Raw genomic sequence first — 21,654 nt, 5'->3', positions numbered from 1 at the left:
CAGTCCAAGGGAGTTGCTTTGAATGCTAGCTTGACTGCTGCCACTTTGCATTCCTGGGCTGATGTTTGTTCACATGGGATCCCCAGTTCTCGTTCTGGAAACAAACAGCTGCTGCTGCACCAACAAGTTGACTTTCCTTGTAATAACCATACTGTAGCAGGGTGGTTACCCGCTCCGGCCCTGACAGGGCTGAGGCCAGCCCTGGGAGAGGGCTGGGGCTGTGGGGAAAAGCCCAGCCCGATTAAGGGAGCACCCGCAGCTGTGGCCAGCTCAATCAGGCCCAGCTGGCCCGTATAAGAGGCTGTGAGCCAGGAGCCCAGTCAGTTTCCCTTTGCTGGTAGAAGGAGAAGGGCCTGGCTGCAAGGTGTTGAGCAGGACAGCTAGATTGGCCCTTCCCCAGCCCTGCTCCAGAGGAGCTGGGAGCTCTGGCCTGGAAAGCCTCAGGCTGCAGGCCTGACTAGAGGCTGAATAGGTGCAGGGTTGCAGAGGGGCAGCCCATGGGTAGGCAGAGGCAGCAGGTCCAAAACCCCCTTGCCTGTGATGAGTGGCATATACACTGCAGTCTGGCCCTGATATAAGGTGCTAAGTGGGTACTGGCAGTAGCCCAGACTGAGGTGAGATGGGGTTAGAAGGTGGGGGGTTCCCCTGGGTGGGGAGACCCAGAACCTGAGAGTATGGGGGTACTGCCAGGGAGGCAGCACCCCAGAGAAATGGGCACTGGGTCCTGGGAGGGACACGGGGGCTGGTGGTGCAAAGGGCTAATTCCCAGCGACCACCAGGAGATGCCACAGGGTTGAGTCTGAACCCTTACACATACCACTTGTGATCCAATATTGCCTGTAATAGATCCCCAGCTTCTTGCACGGGCCACTTGTACTGTGTCTGTATGGGTATAGGACATTCATGCAGGTCCCCACATCTGTACCCTAGAGTTCAGAGTGGGGAAGGAACCTTGACAACTGGAATGCTTGGCTATTATATGGGCCTTACAGAAATGGGAATACATAACAGGACACGCTCCTATTATTATAACCACAGCTCACCCCTGTAAAGCTGATTCTGCAAGAAAAGACTAATATTAAAGTAAGTGATCATCGTTTGGTTAAGTGGGCCCTGATTCTACAGAACCGCAGGCTTGTGGTAAATAAAGTAAAGGAACCTCCACTACTTCCATACGCTCTAATAATCGAAGGAAAACAACATGAAAGACCCCCCCCAAGCTTATTTTTACAAGCTTAGGTTAAAACTCCCCCAAGGCACAGATTCCTTTCTTGCCTTGGGAACCAGCTTAGGTTAAAACCTGGTACGCTGCCACCACCAAGCGATTTATCAAGGAATCTGGGAAGAGCCCACTTGAAGATGTCTTCCCCCAAGCCCTTACGCCCCCTTTCATGGGGAGGCTTGAGAATAAACAAGATGAGCACAAACCAGCCTTGGATTTTTTTAGATCCCTTAAAAACCCAATCAGATTCTTAAAAAGCAGAACTTTATTAGAAGAACAAAACAAAGATAAAAGAAACACTCTGTAAGATTAGAATGGAAGATAATCTCCCAGGCAGTCAGATTGAAAACATAGAGAATCCCTCTCAGCAAAACCTTAAGTTACAAAAAGACACAAAACCAGGAATACACATTTCCTCCAGCACAGCGAATTTACAAGCCAAAACGAAGAAAACCGAACACATTTTCTAGCTAGATTACTTACTAACTTTACAGGAGTTGTAGGGCTTGCATCCTTGATCTGTTCCTGGCAAAGGTATCACACGGACAGACAAAAGCCTTCCCTCCCACCCCCCTCCAGATTTGAAAGTATCTTGTCCCCTCGTTGGTCATTTTGGGTCAGGTGCCAGCGAGGTTACCTTAGCCTCTTAACTCTTTACAGGTGAAAGGGTTTTGCCTCTGGCCAGGAGGGATTTTATAGCACTGTATACAGCAAAGGGGTTACCCTTCCCTTTAGATTTGACACCAGTTCACATGGAGAAAACGTGGACCCATGGGGTGTTAATTTGCAGCTTCCATAAGCGACAGGGCATTGCTTTCCACACGTCTCCTGCAGCAGAACTGCACCTCTAGCTCCCAAGCTGTGAGACCATGAAGTAAAAAGATTTGGATCCGGCTCTGCTAATGCTGGTGCAGTCATAACTGCTTCTTTTACCTTTCCGCATGCCTCATTGTGTTCTGGGCCCCAGTCCCATTGGCAATTTTTTAAATTAGGGATCTACAAATTTCAGCAAAATTTGGTATAAAATCCTGACCAAATTCCATAGCTCCTAACAATACCCTAACTGAATGCACATCCACTGGCTTAGGGAGGGTGCGTAAGATTGTCACTTTTAGTTTACTGATAGTACGACCCTCCTGTCCCAAGATAGTACCTAAGTATTAACTTTTTGCTGTGTCTTGTCCCATGATGATAATTTTAAGCCTGTTTTTTTCCCCACTATTCCCAGGACCAGCTTAGTTCGATGTTTACACTCCTCCTGGGAAACAGCTGTTGTTAGTATGTTATTCACACAAGAAGTAACCCACGGCTCATTCCAATCAGGGAGTTGATCCCACATCCTTGTGGCATGTGCATGTGCTCTAGCTGGAGCACCATGGTAACCCATGGGGACATGTTGAAATGTGAACGGTTTGTTCTGGAACATAAAAGCAAACCAAGACGGACTCTCAGGGGTTAATGGAATAGCAAGGACACAGCTAGCAATATCCAATACAGAGAACCATTTAGCAGGTGAAGCTATTCCAGCCAATACAGCTGGAAAATTAGCTACTATTGGTGCCATCGGGACTGTAGCCGCATTGATTTTCCTACAATTAATCGTGAGGCGCCACCTTCCGTCCGCTTTCCGCACAGGCTGGATCGGAGAATTGTTTGGACTTTGGCACTTCACCACCACTTTTTGTTTTTTTTAAATCCTGCAGCAATTGTTTTCTATGCAGAACAGCTTCTGCAGGGTAGGAATATTGAGGAACTGGTTTTACAAATTTTCCTACTATTTTCACTGCTGCTTGTATGCCCCCACATTCGGATTTTTTTTTTTTTTTTTTTGGCCCACACCATAGGGAACTCCCAGGTCCATTTATTATCTGGTAACACCACAGCTGCTATGGCTTTACAAGCTTCTTTCCTTAATGCTCCTGGCATTACCTGCTCACTTACAATCCCTGTCCCCCTTTTCCACAGCCAACTTTCTGCCAGATCAGTTATCCATTTTTTCTGCTGTACCACATCTGCACCTAAGACAGCATTTTCAGTCATGCTGTTCCAGACCACTGTGTCTGTCCAAAACTTACTGCGTCCTGTCACCCATGACAGATTTTTTTAAATAAAATTCCTTTTACTCCTTTGTCTTGAAAGCCACATAAAGGAATAATTTGTCCTTTTTGCATGTCCTCCTGCACCAATTTAATCAGTTGCCTCTGCTCCTGTATCAATTAATGCTAGCAGCCACTGTACGTTTCCTTTCGCCCTCACCTGCCCCACGTCCACGTAAGGTCTACCAGTTATGTGGGGCTGCAATTTAGCCACTAACATTCAATCTTGGGGGCAGGGGTTGCTAAGGGCAAGGCAACCCTACTGAGATGTGGAGCTACTCTGTCAGGAAGCGGCCACGTCCATCTGAGCCAATTCCTGGGACAACAAGCCATAGGGGCCTACCAGATCTCCCAGGCCTGTTCCCACAATCTCAACAGGTTGTGGCATAGGCTGCGACTTGTTCCCTGCCAAATCACTCACAGCATTTAACAAAACCTCTGAAGTCTGTCCATGTAAACGAACCACATCCGTTCCTTTCTTCTAGAGTAAAGCCCATATCTGTGCTCACACTGATCCTCCACTGGACCCTCCGCATCCTCTGTTGGTTCGTCCCACTTTACGTCCCATACCAGCATGATTAGGATCCCTGTAGGTAGCTCGGTTGCTGTAAGAAACCTCGCTGACTGCCTTCCGGGAGGAGCCACATATTCTGCTTACTACCTTTTTTGCCTCTCGGGCCATCTAAATTAATTTAGCCTGATCCAACTCCTTTTGAGATTCTATAAACACCTTAATAGGTTTCCTTAAACCATTATATAACAAATTTGTTACCTACCCTTCCTTGATATCAGGAATAAGCAATAACTGACTTTCCCTCCTCCTAATGCATCAGCAAAACTGCCTTTAACTCAGAAGGGGTTAAGAAATACCGGCCTATCATCCGTACCGCAGCCTCTCTGTCCTCTCGATTTGACTCCATCTCAAGCTCTGTTAACACTGCCACCCCTTCGGTAGGGCCAGCACAAGTTATTACTGTTACCTCAGTTTCCCTAGAAACCAACCCCGGGTTACACTTATATTGGTTTTATTAAATGCCGCTATTGGATCAAACAGAAAAAGGATGGCTCTTATTCATGCACGCACACATTCCCCACGTTCATACCCTCATGCACCCACACACTCACGCAGGCGGAGAGTTCCTGGAGACAGCATAGGAAGCTGGGAAGCCGAAGCCTTGTAGATCTTGTGTGTCTGCCTGCGGTCACGGATCCGGGCCGGCGAGCAGGTCAAGAAGCAGGGGCTTGTGTGCGTGCCTGCTTCCTTTTATTGGAACTGGGTGGCTCCTGTAATGTACACTGAGTTTTCCTTCTGTGTCCGTCACTGAGAAGCGTTCCCAGACCTCGTTCCTTTCATGCATACCAGGTTCTTCTTTTCTTTACAGCACTCTGTGATCACCTTCTCAGGGCAGATTACATCAGACACACCTGGCTGCTGTCTCCGGGCTCTTTTCTCCTGGCAGTTCCTCTCCACCCGGCCGCACATACACTCCCTTGTTCACACTCTCCCTGATGGCGTGATGGGAATATTGAAAGCTTGGAGGTTTATACAAGTGGTAATTGAAAAGGTTACAAAGCTTGCAAAAGTTGCAAAACTTAAAAGGCTATGTTAACAATAACTAAAGTTACAAAGTTTGCAAAAGGTTACAGAACTTAATGATCATACTAGCAATGACTGAAAAGTTACAGATCTTACAATCACATTCTACTGGATTGAGCAGAGGCTTTACATAACAATGACCAGCTCCCTTAGGTCTCCTGAATCCAAATGTTTTCTAACAGTGTATCCCATTAACCAAGTTAGACATGTTTTTTGAGTCAAGGGGCCTAGTTCATTGAATCATAGCATATCAGGGTTGGAAGGGACCTCAGGAGGTCATCTAGTCCAACCCCCTGCTCAAAGCAGGGCCAATCCCCAACTAAATTATCCCAGCCAGGGCTTTGTCAAGCTTGACTTTGAAAACCGCAAAGGAAGGTGTCAAGGTTCCTTCCCCACTCTGAACTCTAGGGTATAGATGTGGGGACCTGCATGAACACCTCCAAAGCTTACTTTTACCAGCTTAGGTTAAAACTTCCCCAAGGTACAAACTATTTTACCCTTTGCTGTTGGACTTCCACTGCCACCACCAAACTTTATCTGGGTTCCTGAAAAAAACGTAGTTTGGAAACATCTTTCCCCCCAAAATCCTCCCAACACTTGCACCCCACTTCCTGGGGAAGGTTTGGTAAAAATCCTCACCAAGTTGCATAGGTGACCACAGACCCAAACCCTTGGATCTTAGAACAATGAAAAAGCATTCAGTTTCCTTACAAGAAGACTTTTAATAGAAGTAAAAAGGAATCACCTCTGTAAAATCAGGATGGTAAATACCTTACTGGGTAATTAGATTCATAACATAGAGAATCCCTCTAGGCAAAACCTTAAGTAACAAAAAAGACACACAGACAGGAATATTCATTCTATTCAGCACAGCTATTTTCTCAGCCCTTTAAAGAAATCATAATCTAACACATACCTAGCTAGATTACTTACTAAATTATAAGACTCCATTCCTGTTCTGTCTCCAGCAAAAGCATCACACAGACAGACCCAGACCATTTGTTTTTCTCCCTCCTCCCAGCTTTTGAAAGTATCTTGTCTCCTCATTGGCCATTTTGGTCAGGTGCCAGCAAGGATACCTTTAGCTTCTTAACCCTTTACAGGTGAGAGGATTTTTCCTCTGGCCAGGAGGGATTTTAAAGGGGTTTACACTTCCCTTTACATTTATGACAGAAGGAGATTCCACCACCTCCCTAGGTAACCCATTCTTGTGCTTCACCACCCTCTTAGTGAAAAAGATTTTCCTAACATCCAACCTAAACCTCCCCCGCTGCAACTTGAGACCATTACTCTTTGTTCTGTCATCTGCTACCACTGAGAACAGTCTAGATCCATCCTCTTTGGAACCACCTTTCAGGTAGTTGAAAGCAGCTATCAAATCCCCCCTCATTCTTCTCTTTTGCAGACTAAACATTCCCAGTTCCCTCAGCCTCTCCTCCTAAGTCATGTGCTCCAGCCCCCTAATAATTTTTGTTGCCCTCCGCTGGACTCTTTCCAATTTTTCCACATCCTTCTTGTCATGTGGGGCCCAAAACTGGACACAGTACTCCAGATGAGGCCTCACCAATGCCGAATAGAGGGGAATGATCACTTCCCTCGATCTGCTGGCAATGCTCCTACTTATATACCCCAAAATGCCATTAGCCTTCTTGGCAACAAGGGCACACTGTTGACTCATATCCAGCTTCTCGTCCACTGTCACCCCTAGGTCCTTCTCTGCAGAACTGCTGCCTAGCCACTCAGTCCCTAGTCTGTAGCGGTGCATCGGATTTTTCCGTCCTAAGTGCAGGACTCTGCACTTGTCCTTGTTGAACCTCATCAGATTTCTTTTGGCCCAATCCTCTAATTTGTCTAGGTCCCTCTGTATCCTATCCCTGCCCTCCAGCATATCTACCACTCCTCCCAGTTTAGTGTCATCTGAAAACTTGCTGAGGATGCAGTCCACACCATCCTCCAGATCATTAATGAAGATATTGAAGAAAACTGGCCCCAGGACCGACCCTTGGGGCACTCCGCTTGATACCGGCTGCCAACTAGCCAGTGAGCCATTGATCGCTACCCATTGAGCCTGATGATCTAGCCAGCTTTCTATCCACCTTATAGTCCATGGGGCACTCCTACTCCTAAAAAGAAACAAATGACAAATGCTGCTGTGTGGATTATGTATCAGGCTGTGAATAAGTTTGCAGAGGAGCATGAAATTTGGAAACATGATAAGGAAAGTTTGCAACAGGAGCTGGAGAAGCTGGACTCATGTTGATGGAAGTGTGCAGGGCTATTAATCACATCCTGCTCAGAAAAAACATTGCTGTGGAAAACATGCATGACACTGTGGATGGCTTTGCGCAAATGGGCTTCCCTAACTGTGGAGGGGTGATAGATGGCACACATATTCCAATTCTGCACCAGACCACGTAGCCTCCAAGTACATTAATCAGAAGGGGTATTTCGCAATGGTTCTCCAGGCGCTCATGGGTCATCGTGGGCATTTCACAGCCATTAATGCAGGCTGGTCTGGAAAGGTGCATGGTGCACGTATCTTTGGGAACCCAGGCCTGTTCAGGAAGCTGCAAGTGGGAACAGTCTTCCCAGACCAGAAGATCATCATAGGGGAAGACGAAATGACCATTGTGATCCTGGGAGATCCCACCTACTGCTTGATGCCATGGCTCATGAAGCCTTGACAGCAGCAAGGAGCGGTTCAAGAACAGTTTGAGCAGGTGCAGAATGACTGTCGAGTGTGCCTTTGGCTGTCTAAAGGCCTGCTGGTGATGTCTGTATGGGAAGCTGGACCTGGCCAATGACCACATCCCTATGGTTATAGCTGTATGATGTACCCTGCATAATATTTGTGAAGGGAAGGTTAAAAGTTTCACTCCAACCTGGAGTGTTGAGTCTCAGTGGCTGGAGGCTGAATTTGAGCAGCCAGAGACCAGGGCCATTAGGGGGGCACAACGCAGGGCCTTGAGGATTTGGGATGCTCTGAGGCAGCAATTCGATGTTGAAAGCAAGTAATGTTTGGTGCCATGCACAGGAGTGCAGTGGTTGTAATGCTAGTAGGTACCTAGTGCTCCATATGATGCACTGACTAGCAGTGCTTGTTGCTTTCCTGGGCTATGCTTGCTTTCACTTAATGCAATTGTGACGTTGCACTCCATATACTTTATGAAAATATGCTTATGAACATGAATATAACATAACTGAAATATGCTTTATTCTAAATGCCCCATGTAACATACCATAAGAAAGGTTATGATCTACGGTGTTGGTGGTGACATGGGGGCGCAAGGGAAAGAGTTTTGGGACACAGGCTGCAGGGGAGGGCAGGCACGAAGCTGCTCCATGTGCAGTTCTATGAGCACCTGCATCGAGTCCACTTGCCGCTCCATGATGTTTAGGAGCCGCTCTGTGTTCTCCTGCATTTTTCTATTCTCAGCAATGGCCTGCTGCATAACTTCATGCAGCAGGTCCTCTTTACTTTTTTGAGGCTGCTTCCTGAGTCTGTGCAGCTGTTCAGCTGGCGATAACAAGGACGACTGGGATGCCAAGGTTGCCTCTGTGAAAGCAAAATGCAACATTTTACAGAGGCACCATTGTTAACACTAGACAGAGCAATGATACGGTTGGTCTTAAACACAAGCACAACTTACATACCTATCACAACTGTCTGTCTCAAGGCAAGAGCACATAAGCCACAAGACCCCCCAAAATGGTGAGTAACCTCAGGGGCCAGGGGAACTCATTGCTCAGGGACCGTGTATAATGGGAAGAGCTAACACTGCAGGGGGGCCTTATACTCAACACTATCCACACATTTTCCACAGCCTGAGTTCATTATTCAAGATATCTCACTGCTGAGGGTGAGCAGGGAAGCAAGTCAGGGTTTTCTGAAAGACTGAAGATTCTGCCCTGGCCCTTATGCAGCTTCCCTTTGTGCAGCAATGGTCCCGCCACCCCTGATGGCACAATGGCGTGGGAATGTTATTCTTAATGGGAAAATGAACACAGCAGCATTGCCAAGGAACCTACAGAATCGGATTTGCTCAGTATCTGCATGAGACCTTTGCTGAGATTTGTGAGGCCAAGTGCCAAGACGCGAGAGAGTGCATCAACACCCTGTTCCACTTCCAGGCACCGCACAAATCCAAACCTGCTTTCTGCAACTCTCCTCGCCCCACCAACCTGCCTGCAACAACTCTCTTCCTAAAATCAAAGGCACTTACCAGGTGCCTCCTCTGATCTTTGTGATTCCCCAAGTTCCAGCTGCTGCGACTGGCTATCTTCCTCCAGGCTTGAAAACAGCTCTTGGATGCATGCATCTATGGATGCCGAGTCATCCTCTGTCTCTGGGCTCCCCTGCTCCTCAGCACCTTTGCTCCCGATTTCCTTCTCCTGGCTTGTTGCACTCTGGGCTAGCATGGCCTGTGAAGTGTCCATGGTGCTCTTTGGGCTGGAGGTGGGTGTGACTGGTTGGGTCACAGAGATCCCCTTGGGACTATCACCTGATGTGCTGAAATCACCCCTGAGCCCATTTTCCCTGCCAGCCTGGGCCTCCCAGAACCCCATCTAGTTGAGCCAGACACGCTAGCCCACCCAACACAGACCCAGGGTCTGGGCCAAGCCCCGAAAGCTGCAGGCTTCACTGAAAACAGTTCAGGAAGTTACCTGTCTCCAGCACCAGATACCCAGCTCCCAGTGGAATCCAAACCCCAAATAAATCCGTTTTACTCTGTATAAAGCTTTTACAGGGCAAATTCATAAATTGTCCGCTCTCTATAACACTGATAGAGAGATATGCACAGCTGTTCACTCCCCCAGGTATTAATCACTTACTCTGGGTTTATTAATAAACAAAAGTGATTTTATTAAGTATAAGAAGTAAGATTCAAGTGGTTTCAAGTAATAGTGGACAGAACAAGGAAGGTCACAAAAGTAAAATAAAACAAAATGCAAGTCTAAGCCTAATACATTAAGAAAGTGATTACAAGTAATATCTCACCCTCAAAGATATTTCAATTAGCATAGTTCATGGACAGGATTCTTTCCTAGCCTGGGCCCAATCCTTTTCAGACCAAAGCTGTAGTTTATGGCCTCAGTCCATCAATCTTGAGCCAGCTGAAGACAAAATGGAGGGGTTTCCAGGGCCTTTTATATTCTCTGCCTTGTGGGAGGAAACCCCTTTGCAAGATTACAGCAGCTAGATGGAGTTCGGAGCCACATGGGCAAGTTACATGTCCATGAATGATTCAGCTTTCTGCAGGTCGACGCCAATTTTTACGTTAGTTTAGCACATGTGGATTGGTGTTTCCCACAGTCCATTGTTAGTCAAGTACTTCCAATTTACTTGAATAGTCTTCAGAATAGGTTGGCTCACCCTCCCTTATGTGTTTCCCACAGCAAATAATTAACATACTAGAATAGAGCCAACGCTCATAACTTTAGATATGAAAATGATACATGCATACAAATAGGATGAATATATTCAGTAGATCATACCCTTTGCAGAGATATGTTACATGGCATACTTAGCATAAAGCATATTCCAGTTATGTCACATTCACATTCATAAGCATATTTCCATAAAACATATGGAGTGCAACGTCACAGTGGGGTCATGCCCAAGTATCGCGTCCAGCTCTTTGTAGAACTGGCAGGTCACGGGGGCAACACCGGAGTGGTGGTTTGCCTCCCGCACCTTGTGATATGCATTCCGCAGCTCCTTCGCTTTCACCCTGCACTGCACTGCGTCCCGGTCATGGCCCCTTTCGGTCATGACCCTTGATACCTGTCCATAAGTATCATAATTCCTACAGCTGGATCGCAGCTGGGACTGGACAGCCTCCTTTCCCCAAACACTGATGAGGTCTAGCACCTCAGCATTGCTCCATGCTGGGTATCGCCTGGAGCGTGGAGGCATGGTCACCTGGAAAGATGTGCAGAGAGCGCTCCACGCCTTGCTGAGCAAATAGGAAGGGGACTTGCAAAATTCCCAGAGAATTTAAATGGCGGGTCTGACACTTGGTCACCTGAGGCCGGGGCAGTAGAGTTCAAAGTGATGACCAGAGTGGCTAGAACAGGCATTGCGGGAAATGTCCCAGAGGCCAGTGAGAGTGCAGCAATAGAGCAGGACGTCCACACTGGCACTGCGGTGCTTTAGCCCAGGCACAGAAAGCTCTATGCCTCTCGTCGAGTGGATTCCCAGGAGTGCTCCAGCCGCAGAGTCGGGGCTCTCTACAAGCCTTACCAGTGTGGACACCTCGAGAGTTATAGCGCCCGGGACTGATTTAATGTGCTCCAACTTAACAGCACATGAGGTGGAAAGAGGACAGGTAAAATTATATATCAACATGGCTGTCCAGAGCAGATATTGGCAGATCTGGGTTCTGAATTGAACAATGAGGTAACAGTTTACATTTGGTGTTATTTTCATTACATGGTCACCTACACAATTATGGCCGTGTGACAGGGGGCTGTTAGCAGCTACAAACTGAGCCCTTTTGAAGCCAGCACCCTGGTCACTGAGCACATCCAGGGCACCAGGTGCAGTTAGAGGAGGAGGGACTGAGTAGTTTGGGTTCGGAAGGGCAGAGGGGATCTCCTGCACCTGTAGGAAGCCTGAGGAGGTCACTAGCTCAGCGCTGAGAAGAAAGCAGCAGGATAAAAGGCTGAACCAGGGAGCAGGAAGGGGCTTCCACGTAACTGCTGCTATGGTGTGATGCACCATAAATGGTAATAAAGACACTTGGTGGAGGTTCCTTGGCAGACTGCCTGCTGCTTAATTCACCCAGAGGTCTGCCAGCCAGGGGTTGCAAGAACTGATGCAGAAGCATTCATAGTTAGAAATTTAAAAATGAACATTGCCTGCAATCTCCTCATGACATTTCATGCTGTAAATTGTTAGTGACAACACACTTTTATGTCTTGTCAGATATGTTAATATACAGTGTAGTTTTTACTATTTGCGAACATATTTTCCCATGTAATAACACAATAAGATTGGATAAGAAACCACAGTAATTACACATAATTCAATGGGAAATAGGAAAGGAAAACAGATATTTCTGAAGGAAATTTTAAGGAAAAATTCTCTATTTTTAGATTAACATTTCCTCATGTTAAAAACTAGGAAAAACAGATAGCTTCAGCAGCCCATGCCACCTAGACACCAGCAGACTGGATAAAAAACACAAATGAATCCATCACAAGATAATTTTAGGGTATTTATTTTCAAATAATCAAGGTATGTTTAGGGTACGAATAAATTTTCAAAACTGAATTATTACACTGAAAATGTTCATAACACATCACATTTAAAACAAGAAGTAATCCTAGCAATGCCATGCAATGTGCCTCCCCTCATACTCTGCTCAGCCAGCTCTTCAGGAAATGACATTCAATTTCTAATTTCAAGGAATTAGCCCAATCAGTCACTATTTGTACACATCATTCCAGAAGGTGGTGGACAGAGAACCCAGAGGAACTGCGATGAATTTCCTGGAGCAACATTATTTTCTTTGTACTCTGAACTTCACATGACAACAAAAATATCACGTGATTTACGGCCGAGAAGAAAGGTTTCCCAATAAAGCTCCACCAAATTTCATAGTATGGGCCATTAAGTGCCAGTGTCTTTAATACAATTAAGTTAATTTGTGATGATTCAGTAAAGGAATACACCCCATCTCTATTTTTTTACCAAAATACATTTGTTGTGTCCTTAGAACCAAGAACATGAAGAGCCCGGCAGTACATTGAAATCAACAGTGGACACTGACAGGACATTGCCTGCAAGTAATATTTCTAAAGAAAAATAAACTAAAAAAATGGATATTGTAGAAGTGATTTCTAACTATAGGAAGATAGCATTTGAGGTTCGGGACCATGTTTTGTTAATTGATGTGAGAACAAGAAAGGAAGGGTCATGTCTTGATTACCGATTATATGTAGCTAGAAAGTTAAAAATCACATGAATTAATGCTGACAGAAGTTCAAAGACTATTTTAAAATCTTGTGTGAGTTAACTTAAATATATTGCTTAATTAATTCTATCATTTTTTCACCTATTAATTTTCAAAGGTGTAGTGCAGGAGGTGGGTGTATGTGCCCTGCCTTGCAGAGAGAACCAGTCAAGACAATAAAGAGAGAGAGCGAGAGAGCGAGAGCAGCTGCACATGTGTGTAGTTATGATATTTATGACACACGTACATTGTAACTGAACAGCCCAGTCTGACGGTTTTTAATAAGTATTTTGATAAGAGAAATATTTTGGATTTCCTGAAATGACACAGTTGAAATACAAATGATGCCATGTAGAGAAGGTAACCCTCAATATAGATTTGAGAGAAGAATCAAAAAATAAATGTAAATAATTCCATTTCTAAAAATATGTTCAGATGCATGTGTCAGAAGTACTGTTGAAATGTCTAGGAAAATGCTTTGGTTTTACAATAACATTTTCTAATTAGAATCATCTTTTTTTCATATTTTGCATTGAGATTTCACGGGGTAGAAAATTGTGAGAGGAGTGAATGATCCCCGTCCGTCACCATCTGCTACCCCTGGGCAGGAGACGGGGAAAGGTGAGGGCAGCAAAAGCCACTCGCTGTCTGGCCGTATTTCTTACCAGCATCGCCCTGTGCCGGGGTGGAGCAAACACGTGGGGGAGGGGGGGAATCTGTCTGGGTCCCACTCAGCAGCCTGGGCAGGGGTTGCCAGGTGTCCGGTTTTCTACTGCAGCTGGAAAGGGAAACTGGCAGCGTCTGGTCAGCACAAAAAACTCCAGCAGCTGCAGTAACTGGCCTCTGCCACAGGGGGTGTCCGTGCCGCGGGGTCACTGTCAGGGACCGAGATGCCCCCCGGCCGGAGCCGGGACCGGGCAGAGGATCAGGGGAGCCGCGTTTCTACCCCCAGCGTTGAGACCGGGACTGAAATAAGGGCGGAGCGTCCCGGAGAAGGTGCCAGTGAAAGTGAAGAGACGGGACCCGTCAGTCGCATTGTAAAACGAGACCTCGCCCGCCTCATAGTCCAGGAAAATCCCCACCCGGCCGGGCCGGACGCTCACGGGGAGGGGTGTCCAGGAGGAGGTGAGGGCCTGGTATACCCCCTTCCTCAGCCACACGGCCCAGAATCCAATCCCAGGAGTGTATGTGACCCACCCCTTCCTGCGCACAGATTCCCGACAAACCCCCAGTTCCCACTCAGTCTTGTCTCCCACCCCCACCTCCCAGTAACGCCTCCCGCCCGCGAACCCCTCAGCGCCCAGGACAATGGGATAAGTATCGAATCTCTCAGGCTTGTCGGGCAGATCCTGGCGTCTGTCTCCGTGTCTCACACGTTTCCGATCCTCAGACAGGACGAGGTGGGGATTTGCCGTGTCTGGATCCAGAGTCACCTCCACTGGGGAGAGAGTCACCAAGTCAGGGCCGGGGCAGGGGCTGGTCACTGGGATCGAAGGGAAATTAACCTGCGTCCCCGTTAATCGCTGCGGGGGGGGGAGGCATGGGGGGGGTTGTTGCCTGAGGGGAGTCAGGGCCCATCTGCCTGTGAGGAAATGGCAGAGGCCGGGGGAGGGGGAGGGAAGGTGTCCGTGGGGGAGGGGAAGGGAGGGGAGGGCAGCAGAGGGATGGGGGAGGGGACAGCTTGATGCTGGGAGAGGAAAGGGGAGGGGCAGGTGAGGGAACACGGGGGGAGGGCTCGAGGGGGGCAGGCACAAGGGCAGTGGGGGGGAAAGAGGAGCTGGCACCAGGAGGGCCGGGGCGGGGGGAGAAAGGGGGATAGGTTTGAAAGGGCTGCAGGGGGCGAGGGGGGGCAAAGGGAGGGGAGGGGCAGACAGAAGTGCAAGGGGGGGCAAGGGAAGGGGTGGGCACCAGGAGGACGGGGCGGGGGAAGGGAAGAGCAGGTTCCAGGGGGTGAGGGGAGGGGTGGGTGCCAGGGCAGAAGAAGGGGACAGACCCCAGGGGCACAGGGAAGCTAGGGAAGGGGCGGGCACCAGGGGCACAGGGCTGTGAGGGAATGGGGGGAGCTCCAATGGGGTGGGGAGGGGGGAGGAGGAGTGGGGCAGGCACTGGGAAGGCAGAGGGGAGGTAGAAGGAGAGGTTGGCACCAGGGGAAAAGGAGGGGGAGGGGGAGGGAGAAGGCGCAGGTGACAAGGGGAGGAAGAGGGGTGAGGGGTAGGGCCAGTGCCATAGGACCATGGGGGGGCAAGGGGTGGGGCAGACCCCAGGGGGAAACGGGACCGAGAGAAGGGGCAGTCATCAAGGGGGAGAGGGGCATGATGGTAGGGGTGGGTGCTGGTGGGGCTGGGGTGGGGGGGTGAGGGAAGGGCTAGTCTCCAGGAGGGATGAGGGGGCTGATCAGAGGGGCAGATGTAAGGAGTAGAGACAGGACAGGGATGGGCACCAGGGGGCAGAGTGGGGGAAGGGAACAGGTGCACACAGGTGGGGGGTAGAAAGTGGGGTGTGGAGAAGGGCAGGCCCTGGGGGGCACAGGGGTGTGGAGATGTGGGCACCAGGGGGACAGAGGGAGGATGAGGGGAGGGGTGGGACCTAGAGGTTAGGAAAGGGTGTGGGGAGGGGTGGGCACCAGGGGGGCAGAGATGGGGGGAAGGAAGGTCTGACACCAGGGGGCCCAAAGTGGGTCAAGGGAAGGGGTTTTCACCAGGCAGGCAGATGGAGCAGAGGAAGGGGCAGGCACCATAGAGGCAGATGGGGGAGAGGGTAGAAATGGGCATCAGAGGGGCAGAGGAGTGAACAGAAGGGTTGGTACCAGGGCACTAGACGGGGGTGAGGGGTGCAGGTGTCAGGGAGGCAGAGGGGGCGACAGGAGGGGTGGGGGGAGAACTAAGGGGAAGGTGGCAGGGGGAGGAGGTACAAGGGAAGGGGCAGGCACCAGGGGGTGGGGGGGGCAAGGAAGGGGGCTTGTGCCAGAAGGTGAGGGGAGGGAAGGGGTCAGAGACAAGCATTGGCAGGACAGAGTGGGGGAGAGGTGGGCACTGGGGGGCAGTGGTGTAGCGTGGGACGGGACAGGCACCGGGGCAAATGAAGGGTGAGGGAAGGGTTGTCATCACGGGGAGGTGGGAGGGCAAGGGAAGGGGTGGGTGCCAAGGGGCTAGAGGGGCACAAGGGGAGAGGTGAAAGTCAGGGGGTTGAGGGGACAAGCAGATGGGCAGGCAGTAATGGGGCGGGGGAGGGGCAGGCACTAGGGGGACAGTCGTGCGGCATGGAAAGGGGTAGGCACTGTGGCCAACAAGGGGCAAGAGGAGGTATTGGGGGATAGAGGGGGCAAGGGAAGAGGTGGGTCCCTAAGGGGCAGGGGGAGGGGCAGGTGGTGGGGGACAGACGGGGGAAAGGATGGGGCAGGCAAAAGGAGGGAAGGGGGAGGGGAGCAGTAAGTGCTAGGAGCAGGATGGTGTGAAAGCAGAGGTAGGCACCAGAAAGGCAGGGAATGGGGGAAGTCATGGGTGATGGGGGCAGAGGATGGTGTGTGTGTGGGGGGGGCACCAGGGAGGAAGGGGGCAAGGGGAGGGGCAGGTGACAGGGGGGCTGAGGGGGGTGAGCAGAGGGGCAGACACAAGGAGGGCTGAGGGGGGAGGGGTGGGCACCAGGGGGCAGAGAGGGGGGAGGGGAGAGGCAGGGCAGGTGGGGAGAGGGTGTTAGGAGAGGGGATTGGGAAGGGGCAGGAGCCAGAGGGTCAGAGTGGGGCTAGAGGAGGGGTGGGCTCAGGGGGGCAAGGGAAGGGGCGGGTGCCAGGGGGGCAGAGAGGATGCGGAGAGGGGCAGGTGCAAGGAGCGCTGAGGGGAGTGATAAGAGCAGGAGCCAGGACAACAGAGGAGGGTGAAAGATGGGGTGGGCACTAGGGGCAAATGGGGGTGAGGGGAGAGCTGGGATTCGTGAGCAGGGGGGAAAGGGAACAGCAGAGGCTAGGGAGTAGGGGAGTGAAGTGATGGGTGGGCACCAGGTGCAAAGAGTGTTTGGAAGAGGGGGCAGCTGCCAGCCCAGGAGGGCAGGGTGAGAAGGGGGGTGGGCTCCAGGGGGGCAGAGGTAGGTGGGGGGCAGGGACATGTGACAGGGCAGGGGGCATGTGACAAAGTGCGTAGAGAGGGGACCATGGGAGCAGAAAGGGGGTAAAGGGAAGGGGTGGGGCAAAGTGGAGCCATGGAGGATAGAATTAGGGGCCAGGTGGGCACAGAGGTTGAGGGAAGGGGAAGGGAGGGGCAAGAGCTAGGGGCCGGAGGGCAATGAGGAGATTGGCAGGTGCCAGGGGGCAGAGAGGGGTGAAGGGGGCAGGTCTGCATCTCTGTTGCTTTGGGGCCATGTGTGGTTGGTTTGTTACTAAGAGCAGGTTGGCACCGTCCCCACATACACTGGCCAGGCAGCCCTGCCCCAGGGGTGGAGCTGGGACTCTCCATGCCGCCGGCCCCATGGGTACCACCTTCCAGCCAGGCAAACCCCACAGCCAGCCCCTCCCCTCCCCTCCCCTCGCCAAGCCCAGCCCCTCCCCCAGGCCATGGGAAGTAGATCTGGGCTTGGCTCCTGGGTGGGGGCAGGACAGTGGGGGGATGCTTGGAGGTGTAACTGGGTAATGGGGGGACCAGGGGCCATTACTAATGGGGCTGGGGCAGTGGGGAGGGAGGGGACATTTCCCCACTTCCTGCCCCCTCCATCTGGGATAAGCTGCACCAGGGGCCAGTCCTGACTCACACCTGTGCAGCGCGTCTGCACTAGGGGTTTGCACAGGGGCACCGACATGCCTGAGACACTGCTGTGCCAGGGGCCATAACCCCTTCTCTCACTGGGGTTATGGATCAATAATTACAGGATCAATGGAGCAGGGGAGCTGACTCTGGGCGTACGTACCAGGTGGGGCCTGACCCACTGGGCTGCAGGATCATTCTCACTCCCATGCTCTGGCCGAGGGCCCATGGCAGTATTTAGACACGGGCATCTTCAGCAGGAGAGACACAGAGAGCCCCATGTCAGAAACCTGGAGCCCAGCGGTTCCAGCCCTCACCTGAGGGGGGGGAGACCCCCATTCCAATTCCTTCCCCTATATCACACGGGGGGGATTGAACCTGGGCTCCCAGATGAGGGCCCAGCCACTGGGCTAAAGGCTAGAAGGGAAGGGGTGGCATATTCTTCTGTTCATTCAAAGTATTCAGCAAACTCAACATGGATTTGCAAAGTTTCAGCCTATCAAAAATAATATTTTGCAGCAAATAAACTATTTGTCCAAAACATTTCACCCAGCTCCACTTCAAACCTGTCTGATCAACTTAGGAGCCTAAACCCCAATGACTTGCAATGAGTGATTGTCAACATCCTCAGCAACGCAGAGTTACGGGCTCAGGTCATCAGCTATGAAACACCCCAGTGCTGCCGTTAAATTTGCCCTGGGTAGGAAAATTCCCCACCCCCCCAGCTCCTGATCGCACCCAAAAAATCAGGCTGAAAATGGAGTCTTGGCTCCAGCCTGAACTCTCTGCTCAGAGCGATTTTCTCCCCTGGATTGTGCGAGTGGCACAGACCCTCTGCAGCTGCACCTGGGTGTCTCCCAGAGCGGATAATGCTCCCAGAGACCGTCTCAGATCCCCAGGGGCTCAGGTGTCTCCATCTAATGACTGCGCCAGCCACCCCCCTTGCTCTAATTAACCGGCCCTGGGTCAGACACTCTGGGAACTTTCACACCCAGACTCTGGAGACACTTTGGGTTCGTCTACACAGCCCGTGGCAGCAAGTCTCAGAGCCGGGACAACAGAATGAGGTTTGTGGGGGCTCCTGCTATGGCGCTAAAAAGAGCCGTACAGACCTTCTGGCTCAGGCTGGAGCTGGGGCTCTGAAGCCCAGGGAGTAAGTGTGGGGTTCAGACCCAGGCTCCAGCCCCAGACACAACATCTAAACAGCTGTGTTTAATGCTTAGCTCAAACCCCAGAAGCTGATGTCTGTCACCCCGGCTCTGAGACTCGCCCAGGAGGGCTGACAGAGCAGCACGGTACAGACACCTTCCATGATGGTGGGACATTCACTCTCCCAAGCTGATGTCTGGAGGGCCAGCAACAGCCAAGGGTATTCCAGCTCCCATTGCTGGAAGTGCCCACGCACCCACAGCGACGCACAGAGGAGGGCCAGTGACTTGAAAGAGTCACCCTGGCCCATTGCAGACAGGGCTGGTCCAGTGCTGTGCACAGACTGTGGGCAGGACGGGCATATAAGATGGGGCTGCCTCCAGAAGCAAGGATGGGCAGACTGGCCTGGTTTCCCAGAACGCTCGGGGAACAGAGGAGTCCCAGGTTATTAGACACCCTGCCATGGGGAGGTCAGGCCCAGGACTGTGGGAACCCTATTTTGGGCTGGGAAGAGTTCCCCCTCCAGGGTCAATTTGTTTTGACTACACAGAAAAGGGACACATAAAAAGATGCTGCCCTACAAGAACTTTGGATTTTGGACAGAGGGGATCGGGGATGTTGCTATGGGGCAGTGAGAGTTTCTAGCACTGAGCAAAATGGGTAGCTAAGAAAGCAGACCCTGGGGTATAAGCTTCAGAGGGAGAGGCCAGCCATGGGTTTCAGATATCCCTCTGCTTACCAGGGATATCTTAGCCTCGCTCCCAGAAACAAAGCTTGAGAACTGGGGGCATTTGAGTAGCTTCCTCCAGGATCCTGAAAGGACTCCCTTGGAAAATGATCCAACCAGCAGCTTAGTGGACAGCAGGCTCTCTGGGCCAGGGGAGCTGAGGAAGAAGCTAAATGTGATTCAGCATTTCTGGTGGTCCCAAGAGGGTGGTGTTACTAGAGCTCTGAGAGGGCTATTGAACAGCTCTGTAATTTGCAGGCCCAGGTGCGGGTTTTCTTACTGAAACTGGCCAAGCAACAGGAGCAAGCCCACTGACCAGAAGACAGGCAGAAGGAGCTACTCACAGAGCAGGAGAGAAGCCACCAGGTTGTGGCTGTGGAGAGCAAACAGGTCAAGGCACTGAAAAGAAATAGGGCATTCGGCAGAAGAAATTCTGCTCTAGCTCCCAAAAAGCCCAGCTGTTGAAGATTAAGCTCCAGCACCGACATGAGCCGAGGACTGATGAGATTATTGATATTCAGGAGAAACTCACAGCTGCTGAATGTACCAAGCGCCAGGTACCATCCCACAGGGAGGAAGTGGCAGTTGGAATTGACAATACTCCTGGTCAAGGAGCCCGGGCCCTAGAGGAGAAGCAGCACCTGGAGACCGGAATCGTTCAGCCGAGGGAGGAGTAAAGCAACAGGGAGATGGGGAACAACAGTCTCCAGGCAGCCAAGGTAGAAAATGAGCCATGCAAGAGGAAAGTTACCCAGGAGCCAAAACGGGAAGGGCTTGAACAAGCCCTAGGCCTTGGAAGGAGGGGCCCAGAAAGGGCTGCAGGATGGGAGTGGTGTGGCTGGGAAACTAGAGGAGGGTTTGCTGGGACACAGGAGCCTGCCACGCTGGTTAGAAGGAAGAAACCTGGAGAACTTGAAACAGAGGGTGTCTGCAACTGAGCGGGGAGGTGAGATTCCCAGCTCATGTAGACGTACCTACACTAACTCTGCTCAAGCTAGAGCGCTAAAAGTAGCAGTGTAGCCCGGCGAGGAAGGGCAGCTCGGGCCAGCTGCCTGAGTACGTACCAAGGGGGGCTGGGCAGGTTTCTACTCAGATGGTTAGCTGAAGCTGCCACCTGTGCTACCCTGGCCACACGGCTGTTTTTAGGTGCTAGCTCAGCTACATCTACATGAGCTGGGAATCACACCTCTTAGCTCCAATGTAGACGTTTCCTAATAGAGGAGAAGGAGCAGCTCCTGGACTAAGTTAAAGAACTAGACAGACTAAAGCTGAGGGTTCAGGAGAGGGCAAAGGTGCAGCCTGAGGTCTCTGGTGTGTGCGATAAGAGAGCCCAGCAATAAATCACCAGGAGGCTGCATTTACACAGGGGAGTGCAGTGATGCTGCGGGTGTCCTGGGAGGCTTTTTAGGGGAACAAGTGGATCAGTCACTGAAGGGCTGGATGTCGACGGGCACAGATACAGAGGTGCTGGCTACAAAGGAAGCTGCACTAGTGGCCGAGTCCTCTACAGCGACCCAGCAACCCCACCCACAATGGACTGGGCAGAGCGAGAAGAAAAGGTTGCTGCAGCTGAGGGGAGCAGGGCAGAAGGCCTTGCACAGCTGAGCACCCTCCAGGCCCAAAGGCTGAGGCCCTGCAGGAGCTAGAGGAGATGCGCTGACAAGGGACTGGATCTCAGCCCAAGCCATCCAGTGGGAACGGGAGCAGGAGCACTGGAAGGAGCCCATCTCAGCACTGGAAGGTGACCGGGAAACAGCAGTGTTTGTTGTTGCAGAAGAAGCTGACTAAGCTCCAGATCCAGCTTAAGATGGAGTATGGAATGAAGCCCGGTTCTAAGACGCATACGAAACAGGAGAGCCCAGAGGCCTTGTGGAAAGAGATGAAATTATGTCAGAGAGAGAAGGCGCAGCTTCTCCAAAAAACAGAGCAGCTGGGCAGTGAGCTACACCAGCCGGCTGGAGACAAGAACAGCGCTGTGGTGGGTGCAGAGGTACAGGCCCATCGTGTGGAAGATGGACTGTCTGAGGTGGAGATTGCACCTGCTGGAGGGAAAAGCCACCATAAAAACATACGTCCAAGAGGAAGTTGAAATAGAAAAGGAAGAGACTGGGGACCTCTCTCCCCAGAGACCTGAAAAAGCAGCACAAAGCCCGAACCAGAGCTGGGCTAAAA

General features: G+C 51.0%; 1 protein-coding gene across 1 annotated transcript in view; it reads right to left on the bottom strand.

Moving 5' to 3' along the window:
• Positions 1-12,122: 12,122 nt before the first annotated feature.
• LOC311530276 (butyrophilin subfamily 1 member A1-like) overlaps positions 12,123-21,654 on the bottom strand; it is a 50,571-nt gene continuing 41,039 nt past the window's right edge. The window contains exon 11 of the mRNA XM_084646730.1: positions 12,123-14,311. Coding sequence (XP_084502856.1) covers positions 13,752-14,311 — 560 coding nt within the window. The 3' untranslated portion in view covers positions 12,123-13,751. The remainder of the gene's footprint in view (positions 14,312-21,654) is intronic.

Source organism: Lepidochelys olivacea (assembly GCF_965140295.1).
Source record: "Lepidochelys olivacea isolate rLepOli2 genome assembly, chromosome: 14".
In the NCBI taxonomy this organism is placed as follows: domain Eukaryota; kingdom Metazoa; phylum Chordata; order Testudines; family Cheloniidae; genus Lepidochelys; species Lepidochelys olivacea.
This window is presented reverse-complemented; position numbering and strand designations above follow the sequence as displayed.